The 15,735-nt window shown below is 39.7% G+C and overlaps 1 protein-coding gene across 1 annotated transcript in view; it reads left to right on the top strand.

The window, feature by feature from the left end:
- Window positions 1–3,900: 3,900 nt before the first annotated feature.
- Window positions 3,901–15,735, top strand: part of disc1 (DISC1 scaffold protein) — a 43,996-nt gene continuing 32,161 nt past the window's right edge. The window contains exons 1-6 of the mRNA XM_029450136.1: window positions 3,901–4,438; window positions 9,082–10,025; window positions 11,156–11,225; window positions 12,698–12,854; window positions 13,752–13,848; window positions 14,187–14,419. Coding sequence (XP_029305996.1) covers window positions 4,372–4,438; window positions 9,082–10,025; window positions 11,156–11,225; window positions 12,698–12,854; window positions 13,752–13,848; window positions 14,187–14,419 — 1,568 coding nt within the window. The 5' untranslated portion in view covers window positions 3,901–4,371. The remainder of the gene's footprint in view (window positions 4,439–9,081; window positions 10,026–11,155; window positions 11,226–12,697; window positions 12,855–13,751; window positions 13,849–14,186; window positions 14,420–15,735) is intronic.

The following is a 15,735-nucleotide window of genomic DNA, read 5'->3' as shown; positions in this document are numbered from 1 at the left end:
GTGTGTACTACGTTCCACTGACAATAAAAAATAAATCTCATCCCAGTTTATTTCAAAACTTGAAACCAAATGTCTGCTGTGAAATAGGTTTTCAACTTTAAACTTTAAACCTCTTACAGGGTGGGTGAATTTACCCGAAAATACCAAAAGACGACATACCCAAAGTAAATTAAAAGCTGCTCTTCAACCATTTGCACCAGATGCATGGTTTTTATTGTTCTGCAGAACAGTCAGAATTACTCCAAGTGCTTCTGGCACTGAGTAATAGTGGTCTGAATATACTGAATTTGAAGAAAATAAACTCCGCCTGAGTCTTTTTGTAGAAACAGAAGCCTGAAGATGACTATAGCTGGTAGGTATGAGCTGGAAAACACAATAGGAACATAGCATCAAGTATTACCAAGTTCAGGTTCAAATTTCAGAACAAAACCACAAAAACACAACATATTAGAGAGGTTTTAAGAGTGACACCAGGCGTTTCCAAGCTGTCCAATTTGGAGATATTATAATATTTATTAATAAAATATTATTTGTATTGCTCATAAATAACTATTATATACCAATATTCCCTGTTAGTAGTAATGACACAGAGTAAGTGAAGTAGAAATAAAACATTTTTGTAATATTTTTGTGCTTTTTTTGTTTTGTATTTGAAAAGAATAAATACAATTATGAAGAAACATTATTACATTTGTAAAAAAACAAACATTGAAGTAGCATATCACCTTGTTCAGAATTTCATTGGCTACATAATACGTCAGTCATCGGGAGACTCGGTTGCTATTGGTTCGGTCTGTAAACAAAAGAAGAGGGGCTTGCACTTCCTTATCAAGGTGACACTCATTGGCTATTAAAGGCTGTAGATAAGGCATGGAAGCTCCTATTGGTTCAACTGAGGTGTCAACAGTGGCGGTTCTAGACCAATATCACTCGGGGGGCCTGGCTGGGGCCAAGTGTTTTGTCAGAGGGGCACATTTAACCCGGGACAAAAGAGACGAAGCAGTGTTCAAACCTTACCATGATTGGTATGTTTAACATAATCTCAGGTATTTTGAGGTTGATCTATCTTAGTGCAGTCTGGGGGTTCTAGGAGTTAACACTTCTGTTCTCTCCATGGCTGTTTGGGTTTCCTCCGGGTACTCCGGTTTACTCCCACAATCAGTTTATTTTATAATAAATAGATCTTTTGAATTAGAACAATTTTTTCTCTGTGTGTTGTATTCAATAATAAATGCACTCATCATTCATCCATCTTGCAAACACTTCTTGGGTTCAGAACACAATGTTTTTTTCAAAAGATAAAAATGTGTCTTCAATTGTAGCAGAATTTCTCTGTTATTTTCAAACTGCACCTTATTTATTATATATTATATATCGACAACCTGCCTATTGTCTCCTTTTCCTATAAATATGATTAAGATTAAGATTAAGTTTAATTAACTGTGTTAATCTGCAATGCCAACGAGCATTTAAAGTCTTCACGTCTTTCTAATGAAACAGCCATCCTGGTGCTTCACATGAACAGATAGGATCATGACACATTTCCTCATTTTTCATTTTTCATTTTTAAATGAGAAGAAATTATCTGGATTCAAGGTGTGAATCAAGCAAAAATTGTACAAATAAAGTCTGTTTTCTGTCAACACTCAGAATTTATGCATCATTTCTTCTTGGGCCCTCGCCCCAAACAAAGTGAATGCTTATGAGCACCCACACACACAACCACTCCACACAATTGCAAAGCAGACGATGGCTCACCATGCAACTCCCATCCTGCAAACCAGCCTTTGATCACCTGCCGGAGCGCACATTTCTCTATGCTAACAGCCTTCCCTGGAATCAGCGGCCCAATTTTATCACAGATACAGATCACAGCAGGTGAGCATTTTCCAACATATGAGATGTAACCTGATCCTACTCCATAATAAGAAAGACAAAGCTGTACATTAGAAGTTCATCCTACGGGCCTTGTGATCAGCAAAGGCATTAAGCACATATAACTACACACATCCTCCAGCAGAGTCTCTGGCTCCATCTAGTGTCAGACTACATGTACTTCATGAGGAGACAAGAGCTACAGCTTTGTAAATCACTGGGTGCATGTGTGCAAATGGCTCTTCATGTAGTATCACTATAAGCCTTCTATTTTAGCCTAGTTTAGTCATTATAAATGGTTTGTGTGTTGGTAAGCATATCATTCAGTGTTTTCATAAAAGCTTTATTTTTCTGCATTTTGTTCGTTACAAAAATAAATACACAGTTACTATTGTTTAATATTTTAATCAAGCCTTTACATTAACAACTGAATACAGAACCACAGCAACCGCAGCGAACAGATCAAATAAATAAATGCACTGGCCCCTGTTGGCCCCTCCCCAAAACCGCCACTGGATGTATGGCATGGGTACAAATCCAGCATGGTGGTCAGTAAACAACACAAGGCAAAATAAAACTCCTGGACGGCCCACCAGTTAAAAACCTGACGGTTATTTTTTAAAACAAAAATAAATAAGTAGAGAAGGGCAGTTGGCTTATTTATTTGCCCAAGGACATGAAGTGCTTCCCATCTTTAACTCTGGACAGGTGATCTCACTCTCCAGTCCATGTGTGGCCATGGATTTCATCCGTTCTGCCACACATCTCTCTTACCCTCCACAGTGTAGCCTGACTAAGTATAAAGGCTGCACTCTGTTGTGTCGGCTGAACTGAGCTCTTTATCAGAGTCTTGTCCATCAGCCGGCCACACTGAATGAAAGGAACATTTGGACGAGTGGGAAGGAGGATGAAAAGACTCTGCTCTATGTGGGGTCTCTTCTCATTCATTCCCTCACTTGCATAAACAATAGGCCTCTTTTGAATTTGCACCAGTACGTTAGGGGTGTCTAAAAATATGCAAAAATAACATGCATTGTTGCACAGAAAACACAGTTAATGACGAAAATACACTTGGATAGTCTGCCATATAGTATCAACAGTGCAGGGACATACAGTATGTGTCCAAATAAATGTTGATTATTCCATTTAGACAGTAGTGTGTAATAAAGTCTATTTTTGAAGCAACAAAATAGAACAATAAAAAGTCATTTGTATTGTCACCCTTTTATTATAGCTCTCTTTGCATAACAAAATATCATAAAACATTGGCTAACTAATTGTAAAATACAACAATTACAATGTTGTTAGTCAATTGTAGATTTTTAAGAAGTGGTCCACTTTTGTGGCCATGCCATTTCTAAATGAGACATAGCATGATACATTTTGCAAATGTCCTCTATTTGTTGTTGCTATTTCATTTTAATGTGTTATCTTACCATTTGCTATTGATAAATGGACCTATATTGAGTGTCATTGGATTACCTTTTATTGGCCTACCATTGATACACGGCATTCACTGCAGTGGACAGAGAGCCTACTTAACTCCTTCAAAATGAAATATATTCTGAAAAAAAGTTACGTCATGATTTTTTACTTGTTCAAATGTAAACTTTTAACATAATAACATATTATCCTACTTTGCCATTTAATAATTCATGCATGAAAGGGTTCAACGTGAACGCTTTAACTACACTCTCAAAACACAATATAGCGAGAATAATGATAATAATGGCAATTACTAGGCTACATCATACCTTTGCGCATTTGAACGTGCAATATCGTATATGTGACTTTAACAGAGTTGGAGGTGGTAAGAAAACAGTTTTTTGGGGGGTTGGTTACACAATATTCATATTTTCCTTCACCAGCTGGAGTCATAATGGTCTGAAATAAATACTTGGTGCACATGCAGCAGCGTTAGCCCGGTGGTGTGTCGGCCGCTGCATTCAGCTGCAGCCTGCTGTGGTTGTGGGGCGGGCTGAAGGAGTCTGGAGTCAAATTCCTGAACACGTAGGAGCTCCTCGCGCTGCTCCAACACGACGCACGACGCAGGGGCGCAGCAGCGAATAACGGATTACTGATCAACTCATCGATGACACATTTAGAGTCGTAACTTCTGCATATACACCACGCCATAGGATAATTGCCCTACAAGAAACATGACATGAAGATATTTCCTCTCCAAACCGTGTGTTCGAATTCGCAGCTGGATCCACTTGTTTGCCGCAGAGGAGAAATCTAGGACTCTGAAGTATGAGGATCAATACTTGTGTCAGGATATGTTTATTATGGACAAAGGAGCGCGTGTAAAAAAAAGCCGGTTTCACCCGTCCTTCCAACGTGGGGAAAAAAGCCTGAGTTCATTTTTCCACAACGGAAATGAGATCAGTCCCATTGCCTGGCTCCACTTTTTCTAAAACATGGTCGATGTAACTCCATAGTGCCGGGATTTGACGTTCTCTGACTTTTTTCAAACAGCTTGTTGTTAATGGAAAGATGTTTGCTGGACTGATGGGGCTGGGATGTCACAGTAACTCTCTGCTTCACTGCGAAGTCATGGAAGGTAAAGACACTTATTTTTTCTTTCTTTCTTTAACTATCAACTGCTGTTTCTCACACCAATCATAGATCTTCTGCAGAAAGGACGATATTGGAGATCACATTTTCACCAGGAGCTTCATTGCTTTAAAAATGATTTACAAATGCAATAAAAACAATAAGGGGTATGTCACTGGTGATGAGAATAAACTATAGAGAAATACATACTGTACAATAGCACTAATAGGGTTCTTACATGAGAGCACTACAATAGCTGCTATTTGCACTGTGTTGCTTATAGTGTCACTGAATAAACTGTCAGACTGAAGGAGGATCTGTGTTCTCCACAATGACATTCACACACTGCTAGTTCTGTTATACGAACTATCTTTGCATCATTCAGGTCCTAGAGTTCAAAGGCTCCCTAACACTCAGTGATGAGTGCGAAGGGATTAAATACTTGTAGAAGATTGTTTTCCCCTCTGAATATGTTGACTATGTGGAGACATATGATGGAACTCCCTTGTATATCATCTATCTTGCATAATTTACTTGAGTATTTTGCATACAGAGTTATTGCTGACGTATTTCTGTTTCTGATAGGATGCACATAATCACTTGTCTTCATTCAAATCTAGGTACATTTAAATGATCTATAATCAGGTTACTACCATGGTGTGTTTGATTCTTTACACATTTGGCTTCATACACCTCGCTTCATTTGACGAGGTGTGGCACTTTTCTTTCATTTTTTAGAACAAATATTCTTGTCAAACATGTAACCAGTGTTTTTTGTCATGCTATAAACGTACAGCTACCCAACTCCCACTGTGAGATTACCTCAGCGTCTGAAAGAAAAGACCTGGCTTTTTAACACATTGTATATATATCAAACATCAATCAAAGTTATAGGAGGCATCCATCTCAAGTGTCAATCACTCTTTCGGTATAATGGACATTGACAGCAAACTGTCAGTTAGTTGAGCAAAGTTAGCATTTAACTGTGCTAAGAACAAATTAAATAGTAGTTTAGGTTTGTGGGGCGTATTCATTCAGTCTCTGGCTGCTGTATCTTCACTCAGCTCAACCATATTCAGCTCATTTATGATCCTCTTGTGACCATACAGGAAGTGTGGTGCTGTTTTCTTATTAAAGCCTCACAATATCAGAGCAGAGCTTCAAATCTGGATTGACATACATTAGTCAAGTTTCCTGTCAGCCATTATAGGTAGTTTCCAGATAGATAGATTCACTTCTAGGTCACCATTTGTGATAATTACGGTCAAAAGACTTTCACTTCCCTATTTCTGTTGCTATGGTCGGTCACAAGTGGCAAAGTGTTGCACATCTGTTGAGCAGCGCTGCTTCTCAGGAGGCTGCTGACATGCAGATCCGCTGGTGTGTGTGTGTGTGTGTGTGTGTGTGTGTGTGTGTGTGTGTGTGTGTGTGTGTGTGTGTGTGTGTGTGTGTGTCTGAGGGTGCTGAGCTTGTTCCTCAAACGTTTGTGTTTTTATGAGATCCTCTGCATTCCTCTGCTCGTTGGCTGAAGCACTTTCAGCAACCAATGGGATGTGGTGTTTAACCAAAGGGCTCTGAGGAGGGCCTGTTTAATCCCTCAAAGGTAAATAATCTGGCCTCTTCTGGCTGAGACGCTTTTTCCCACATTTTGTGCAGAGGTCCTTCAACATCAGCAACAAGTTGCAATGAGAAAGTTGTAATTATTGCAGTGGGTTCTGTGTTGTGTGTCTCCTTTTGCTTATTTGCTGTGAACAAAGTTGTGGACTCGATTCAGACTCGGACTAAAACACCAATGACTTGAGACTTGTTCACGTGGACTTGAGTCATTTGTCTTGATAATACTTGATACTTTCCTCCAAATTCAAAGACGAAAAAATATGTTATTTAGAAAAGTGTGGCACAAATCAATTCATATCCCTCCATTTCCTAAATCAACTTTGCGCTATTCATTCACAGCTAGTCAAAACTTAATTCCCCAGATCCACTTTGTTTGAACCAATCCGACAGCATCCAGTCAAATTGTGAAAACCATCAAGAACTAATGTTACGTTGCAGTATGCAAAATGTGCTGGTCAAACATTAGAGACAGAGATGCATCATGACTTAGGACTTCAAACCTGCCTGTCTTGATTCGGTACTTTCTTTACCTTCTCAATGAAGCATGTGACTTTCAAAACAATGACTTGGTTCCACTTCTGGCTGTTTCTGCCAGAATTCCAGGAAAACTATTTTAGCACAAAGCCTGGCAGGAAGCAGCAAATGACATGCCTCTGAAGGGCTTCAACCGAGATGTAGATGTCCCCCAACACACACACACACACACACACGCACACGCAGACACACGCACACACACACACACACACACACACACACACACACACACACACACACACACACACACACACACACACACACACACCCACAGACACATACAATGGGCCCTGAGGCATTTCCTTCCCCCTTAACTGAGAAGAGCACTCTTTGTGTAATCGAAGCATGGCGAGGATAGGGTAACACTTTCGATCGACAAGTCTTTCCCGTTTCAACTCCTGAGCTCTTTGACTCTCGGGAGCAGGCTCTATATTATATATCTGGACCATACCAGATGGTGGACGGTTGTGTTTGGTACCTACGGAGAGTGTTGGGTTTCTTAAATTGTTTTTGGAACAGTGGCCACGTCTACAAAGAAACACTAATGGAGCTGTATGTAACCTGAACCTTTAGTGTGCCGGGGGTCCCAGGGACAGAAGACTCTACACACACATACATGGATACAATGAGAACACTGCAATGTTACTCTCACTACAGACCCTGCCTCCCATCAGTCTAACATCCCAACTCTCCCTTAAGTGGTGTCTTTATTGTGTCTCTTCCCCTCCAGTCACATGGGAGGGTTTAGGAGTGACATCACTGGAGGTTGTGGGGGGATGAGGAGGGGGCTCAGGATGCTTTGTAGTGGTCATGGGTTGTTTGATGCCCAGCATTCCTCTCTTATAGTACAAGTAGACACAGAATTTGAATAACGTAAAAAATATACCATATGATGTCCTTTAAAAAAATTAAAATAGAACGTGTAACAAAGTTTTACAATGTTAGTAGTATGAATGCCCCCAGTGTTTTCAGTACAAAAGTCGATGTGTCAGTGTGTCTTGAGTGTGTGTGTGTGTGTGTGTGTATGTGTGTGGGAACAAAAAATGTAGCACCAGAAGTGAAAGAGAGAGCGCGCAGCTGTACACAAAGCGACTGTTGATTCCCAACATTTCAGCCTGTCTCCCTCTCTGAATCCTACACATTATATGTATTAATCATGTGGAGCTGCAGCAGGTGCTCTGAACACAAACCAGTCTTTATCATCCTGCTAAACTTTCAGTCTAAATACTGTTTATTTCTTATTGCTTGGGTTGGCCACGTCTGTCTGTAGTAGTTTTCAAACTATTTCTGTCATGGATTTGCCCACATATAAACGTATAATATTTGCTTTATCCATTAACAATTATAGTGAAATTACATAATCAAGAACACAGGCTGCATGTTTCTTTACATCTTTCTGCTGTGAAGTGCAACTAAAAAACATTTCTCAAACTGCCAAAGTTTTAAAACACACTAAAGATAAGGACCTTCCCACTATGTTGACAGTGAACCTGAGAGCAACATGGGCTTATTACATGTGCTTGATTAGCTTGATCATTATTTTCCTTTCTTCCCCGTCACAAATCTGTCCATCTTGTATTTAAAGCTGAACTGATTATTACTATGTATCAAATTAACTAACAAAGAATCAAACAACTACATGTACACATGTGAAATAAGTTGCTAATAGTCCCAAACGAAAGAACTAGAAGGGCACACAGAAAGCTCAGATCTCCATCAAAGCTGTTTCCATAAGTAAAAACAGAGGTCATTATCGCCTGACTCTGCAGTTCTTTGTAGTTCCTCACAGGTCTATGAAGGGTAACTTAACTGTTTTGGTTGATTCTCACTGTTCTCATCAAACAACCCAAAAAGAATGCTGCTTTAAACGTATTTCAGCGGCCCACAGAAGTAGAGTTTGTCATTATGCAATCTAACATTAATCTTTCTAACTTAATTCTTAACAGCCTTGCTAGCATCAGAGCAGTTTTGTTTGTTTTTTGTTCCAGCATGAGTCCGATTAATTCAGCTTTACTTCCACTTCACCCCTGCATCATGGCCTGCCTCACAGTGTGATAATGTCTGCTTTAGGTCAACATGGCTGTGTTTTCAAAGATAAACCAATTCAAATGTAACTTCAAGAAATATTGTTCATGTAGTCCACTCCTCCACTGAGAGGTGTGTCTTAACTCAAAATGACTGTGTGGCTTTGGTATTTCCCAACAGCTGGAGCAGAACTCTGGGAAATGTCAGACATCTGTCCAAGTTGTTTTTCATTCAGTTAGCGCTGCTTTTTTTTTTCAGGTCAAATGTTTGGTTTGAAAAGGTCTGGTTATATCACATTCATAATACTTACAATCTGATGTTTTACATTATTTGTGTAATTGGCACATTTATCATCACATTTTCCTGACGTACTCCATGATTGCACAGTTAATCCTGCCAGTTCTATGAGCTCACTCTCTTTATCTTCCTCATGACCGTGTTGTCCAGCTTAATGGTTAATCTCTGCATCGACAGGTGGCAGAGCATCAGGGACAGCTGGCAGCTCCGCTCGTAAGAGGCTCCACCGAAGACCTGGATACATGAGAGGAGATCAGTCCAGACTACAGAGCCCTACTCATGGGCAGGAGGAGGAGGAGGAGGAGGAGGAAGAGGAAGAGAGGACCACTAGCATTTGGAACGGAAAATCTGGACGTCGCACTGACATCACCGAGGGTACCAGCGCTCAGAGGATGAGCCTAACACCTGCTGTCAAATTATCCGTAATGAATCAGCAACAGCCTGATGAACTCACATGTAGCTCCTGGAAGAGTAGTTTTATCTGCTCTGTTACCCGTCCTCTTCCCCATGTGGACTACAGTGCCATGAATGGTACATCCAGCCACCGGGGTCCGTCCTCTCTGCCCCAGAATGAACTCAGGTTACGCCTGAGCCCGGCCCTCCGGTCGTCACCAGTGGACTCCTTTAACTCCAGCTTCAGTTTCATTCAACAGTCCCTCAACTCCAGCCAGAAGACAAACGCAACCACTGCCACACCATCCTGGAAACCAGAACCACTAAATCAACCAACTAAAGCACCTAGTTCACATCAAACAAAACCAGCAACCTTATCCATTGAGCACAATGTCTCAAAACAGTCAACGTCTGTCCAATCACTGCCCTCCTCCGCCCCAGGAAGCCATGCGGAGCGAGAGGAGCTGTCATTAGGCGGTAGGTTTTGGCGGGAGTGTCAGTGGGGTGGCAGGGAGGGTACACCCGACCTGCCTGACTGTGACTCCCCATCTCTGGATATAGAGATCACCTCGTCATTGTCTGTGGACTCAGACACTGCCTCCGCCTCTTCTGTCACCTCCGGATATGAGAGCGCCACGCCTGCCTCCGAGCAAGGCTGGGACAACCTGGTGAAGAAGTACGAGGGAGTGCTGCAAGACTGCCTCCAAAACAACCGCACGCACACTAAGGTCGGCATAATTGGCTTCTGATGTTAGCATGAGATGCAGGGCTGTAATTGCCTTTGTTGAGATTAAGTCAAGGTTCAGGGTCAAGACTCAGACTAAGGCACACCAAGATGTTCTTTTTAAATTAATAGTTTGCTTTCCTGCCAAGAGTTGGATGAGAAGATTTATATCTATCATGTCTGTAGGCTAAATAAGAAGCTACAGCCAGCAGCTAGTTAGCCTAGCTTACCACAAGGAAACAGCTATCCTGGCTCCGTCCAAAGGTGACACAATCTGCCAACCAGCTAGCTAACTAACTCCAAATCTCAATAATTAACTAATTATATCCTGTTTATTTAATTCTTGCAAAAACTGAAGAGTAAAACGTTTTGTGTATTCAAAGTTTCCAGTATTTGTGCTAAACTAAGCTAACCTGCTGCTAGCTCTAGCTTCATATTTAGTCTACAGACACTAGAGGGGTATCAATTTTATGTAATTCTTGGCATGAAATCAAATAAAAGTATTTCCCAAAATGTCAAACTATTTATTTAAGACCAAGCTCAAACTATGCAAACAGTGTGCATGTTTTTTTGAGGGTAAACACATAGCCAACTGAGCATTTAAAAGATCAACACGCATGTAGCTCTGCTAACTGCTATCTATCTGCAGCTCTTCAATACAACAAACATCCAACTCCTTACTTACAAGCTTTTGTCCAAATTGACATACATAGGTTTGAATTTATTTATTTACAGATTAGAATAAGTAAAACTACCCAGTAGGCTATTTCGGACATCTTTGAAGTCCTGATCCCCAAGTTGAGAACCAATTCCTTATAGGAGTTTACATACTAAACTAAACAGGTGAAATCCCTTAAATTGTCTGTTATAGACAATTGAGAAGGTAAAGAAAAACATATCTATATACATATCTTTAAAAACAAGTAGCTTGGTTGATTAGTCTTCCCTGATGAGATACAATCTGAGTAGCAATACATAGTAATGATAATGAGGTTTTAAATGTCATACCGAGTCCTTAACTTGCTGACGCGGTGTCACTTTAAATTGATGGTCATTGCACCCACACTGTTTACAGAGCATTGCCCTCTGGACTGTTGCATAATATTTTCTGTCTTCTGTCTAATCCCTTCTCAGATTGAGTCCTTGATGTTGAAGCTGCAGAAGCTCCAGCAGAAAGCCATTTTGGATGATGACTATGACGCAGGTGAACTAAGACTTTGAGTTGAGCCGTTGCTTTAATAAGTAGTATGCCTCAAACTGTAGTTGTGGATGAATTGTAGAGAGTTTGCCTTGAACTAACTCGATTTACTACTTTCTTTTGATATTTTTACAAATCTAAGTATTTGATGAAATTACCCTGACCTCCTCAAGAACATTGTTGTTGTTTGAATTTTAGTACAATGGAAAGAGGACAGTAAACTGAAAAAGAAGAGTTGTAGCAGCTTAACATACAGTAGTAACTCTATGGGATTCTCCATTTAATTCAAGGTATCACTGATATGTTCAGTCAGGATACAGACATTTATAAGTTTGCAATTTAAGATGAGGGAAGATATGGTTGGCCAGTTGTCTTTATTAGATTTATTTCTATCTGAATTAGTTGTGGATTATACTGACATGTTTGATAAAGCACTGATCGTTCAAGCTGAATACATGGTTTGTTGGTTACTGACTCTGACTAACTGACATCCAACTTACTGGAGAGTTTAGTGAATTTTACTGTGATAAATAAACCTTTTAAAATGTGTTTTATATTTAAAAAACATGACCTATACACATAGTGTCTGTTATTTGAAGATCAGTACAAATCTTGACACTGACTTTAATTGTAGTGTTTTTTCTGTCTCAAAAGCTGAAGGTTTGTCCTGTCCAGGTGTCTACATGTCAGTGCTCACCACACTAGATCAACCAGCCAAGTTAAACTAAAAACTGGACATTGTGAAACTACTGAAAAGTAGCACAGAGAGCTGAAACAAAATCCACATTTATTTACAAGAAAAAGGGTTTTCTGGGTGTAAAACTAATTCATGTTTCTGCAGTCTGTTTCGCTTTTAATATTTTGACTTTGAAGACTGCATGGGAAAGAACCAGCGACTGCTAAAATCTCATTTATTTAATTTGGACTTTATTTTGAATCTCACTCCAGAAAAAGCAGACATTTGTTTCTTGCTGGCCTGAGGGAAGTTTATTTTCAAAATAGGAATCTGAGCCATTTCTTGGACGTTGTGACAGAAGTAAATACACATCTTAACTATAAACTCAACCAAGGTTGATTTCTATAAAAAAAGACTAGTGTTTGTTTATAGAGTCCAGAAATGAAAGAGTCTTAAGAATTAAATGATAGGAATTACGTCTTCTTGGAAACAGCAAGCTGAGAATTGTTCAGTATTGACAGAAGTTTGCTCTCTCTAAGTGCCTTCTAGTGAAGGTATGATTTGGTAATTGAATCTGGGGTGATGTGTGTGCAGACGTCTTATTTCAGTGAATGTAGGATATGTAGACGTAATGACCTAGACAGTAATGTTATTTCTGTACAGTCACAAGTTTTTACAATGACTTTCTGACTTGAACTGAACTTGTACTTTTTAGCAAATGTTGCTGCATGTTATTCAGTGTGTGTGTGTGTGTGTGTATGTGTGTGTGTGTGTGTGTGTGTGTGTGTGTACGTGTTTTCAGCTGAGCGTTTTGGGAAAAAGCTGGAGGAGCTGTGCAGGGAGCGCTCCGCTCTGAAGCTGGGTTTACCCTCCAGACAGCCCAGCGTTGCTCTGTTCCTGGAGCGGCTCGGACAGGTGGTGCACAGCGCCCTCCAGAGGGCAGACTGCAGTCAGCGCAGGTCAGTCACACAACAATGTCTCCATGATGCATAATCATTGTACACACAACTCACACTCTGCTGAGGTCACACATTGCCAGAAATTAAAGTCATGTTAATAATAACATCAAACCGACACATCACAGTAATCATAAGCTACCGTTTTGATAGTGAAGTATCTTTTTTCTCCCTTATTGACATAATGGAGAATTACATGTTTAAGTGAAATAGTATAATATTAAATGTGGTGCTGATTGAAAAAGATTCCCTATTTTGTTTCAGATTTCTTTTCATGACTGCACTTATTTAGAAAATAGAATTGATTATGCAATTACCTTATTTTGAAAATCCCAATCCAGTACTTTTAAATTGTGATAAGCAAGATAAAACAAAGCCGCAGAAACACAACAACAAATGAAACAAAGCAAGTTGTGCATTTGAAGGAAAAAACAACAACAACCTAGAGGCTTATAAGGTCATATAATCAACAAACAAGCAAATATAAAATTAAAACGCAAACTTAAAGTATGCAGCATAAATCAATCAAAAACACAAAATAAATCAAATAATGTAATGAGACTGTGTGTGCTTCACAGAACAGTCCTGTGATCATGATCATACTCTATCTTCCATAATAATGTTGCAGGACAAAGCCGTTAGGGAGGGATGTCAAAAATAGCTCTTGTAACAGGAAGGAAATCAGGTGGGGCCTCTCCAGAGAGTATCCTGAACAAATGTAACCCTGTGTTGTCCACACGTACCTGTATCTCAAAAAAAAACTAGGGAATACACATGCCACCCAAATATTTAAGGTCAACTCTGTTATGTTAGAAGGTTAATAAAACTAGAAAAAACATTATCAAAGATGTGAAAACACTACTGCTGAGGCTTGACTGTGTTTCTGTGAATGGTTGTCAGGAAGGATGTGGAGCCCGATGCAGGGGATCAGTCCGACTCATCACAGGGTCCACTGCATCGAAAAGATCGCCTGATCCAAGAGAAACAGCTGGTAGAGGTAAATTCAGCTCACATTACGTCATATAAGCCATTTCTGTCACGTGTGTGTGTAATATAATACTGATGATGAATGCTAATAATCTTTACAAGGACTCATAGTTCTGGTTAATTCCAGAATTAGTGAAGTTTGGTTCTGTATCAAGTTGATTATAATGCTAAATGTACTGCTTTTTATAATTAACGTACAACTATTTATTTGATTCAATTTCCTTTATTAGGATCCTAAATAGTTTCGTCAACACAGGAACAATTTCACAACTACTATAAGAACAATAACTCAAATTGACGATTAACACCTGATAATTAACACAAGGATCATAAATTAAACCTGTGCAGGAGGAGATAGCAGCGCTGCAGCGGAGGCTGACGGAGCTAAAGGACCGCAGTCGATGCCTGGAGCAGCAGATCCAGCAGGAGGAGCAGCAGGTGGAGGCCGAGGAGCTGGAAGGCTCCGTGCTGCGGAGCTGCACCGTGGCCCAGCTCCGCGACATGAGCCGAACCCTGCAGGACCTCGTCACCTCTGAAAACCGCACGCTGATCTCTGCCTCTCCTTCACCCTCCTTCATCAGGTCAGCGTCACATGATACATGCAGTTTCCTCTTACACCAAATCCTTCATTTGTTTTCCTCATTATTAATACATTATTATAGGTATTTGTTATGTGATCAGTGCATGAAAAAACTCAAATCCAAATGATAAAACATCAGAGAGTCTATGTGCTTCTGCTCTACATCGTCCAGCTCAGAGGAAATGTGCAAATGTACGTGGAAAATGTAAATAGAAAATTGCGCCTTGGGAGTGTTCTGTGAAGAAGCATCTTCACACAATATACATTTGCATTTTACACCTTGGTCACTGGAGTCAACATTTGATTGGTTGAGCCTTAATTGTGAATATAATTTCTTGACATCACATGCACTGCATTTACTCAGAGGTGATATGCTGAAGGCAGTGGTGCAGGAAGTATTCAGATCCCTTAAGTAAAAGCACTAATACCACACATATACAGTCTATGACACCAAAAAAGTACTCTTCTACAAGTAAAAGTCATGCATTTAAATACTTACATAAGTAAAAGTACATAAGTATTAGCATCAAAATATATTTAAGTTAACAAAAGTAAAAGTACTCATTTCAGAATTATATATATATTTATATGTGTCCCTGGATTAGAATTATTGATGCATAATGCATAGTTTTAACTACTTTATATACTGCTGGGCAGCCTGATACATAATAATACATCATTTTTTATTAATATATATTTTAGACAGATATTTGTCGATGGTAAATGAAAGTTAGATTTATTAATTTCTTATCATGCAGTGGATAGTTCTCACAGTTCCTGCAGTACCGTCAGTCACCAGGTGGGGCTGCTACAGAGCTGTGAGTGGTAGTAACACTACAACAATCATCAGTCCATGAATGTTTCCCCCTGTGACAAGTCACGTATTTTCTTATCATTAAATTAGCTCGTTTGGAGGAGGATGTGTCAGAGCAGATCCTCTGTTTGTCAGAGGACGAATGAAGCTGGGAGGCAAAGATTTAGCAAAACAAAGTGGCATTTTGAATAAATCTTAAGCAGCAGCTCTCTTGCCAAGAAAGTACAACAGAGTCAAAAAGCACATCATCATGTTTCAACCCAATTAACATCTCAAATAATAGCACAGACGAACTTTGACAATTAAAGTAGAGATACAAATGTAGTATTTCACATTCAAAAATAGCTTTAATTGCACTCACTTTTGGATGTTTGAGAGGGATGCACATGCAATTTTGATGACATCTGGCTCCCCGCTGTGCCCTCAATCCTCTTCTCTCACACCTGCTTGAACCTGCTTTGAATTTTAATGGTTTTTCTCAGATGCAAATGATTATTTTGCAT

The sequence above is a fragment of the Cottoperca gobio genome, chromosome 15 (genome assembly GCF_900634415.1).
Source record: "Cottoperca gobio chromosome 15, fCotGob3.1, whole genome shotgun sequence".
In the NCBI taxonomy this organism is placed as follows: Eukaryota; Metazoa; Chordata; class Actinopteri; order Perciformes; family Bovichtidae; genus Cottoperca; species Cottoperca gobio.
The sequence above is the reverse complement of the archived record's forward strand: the minus strand, read 5'-3'. Positions and strand labels throughout refer to the sequence as shown.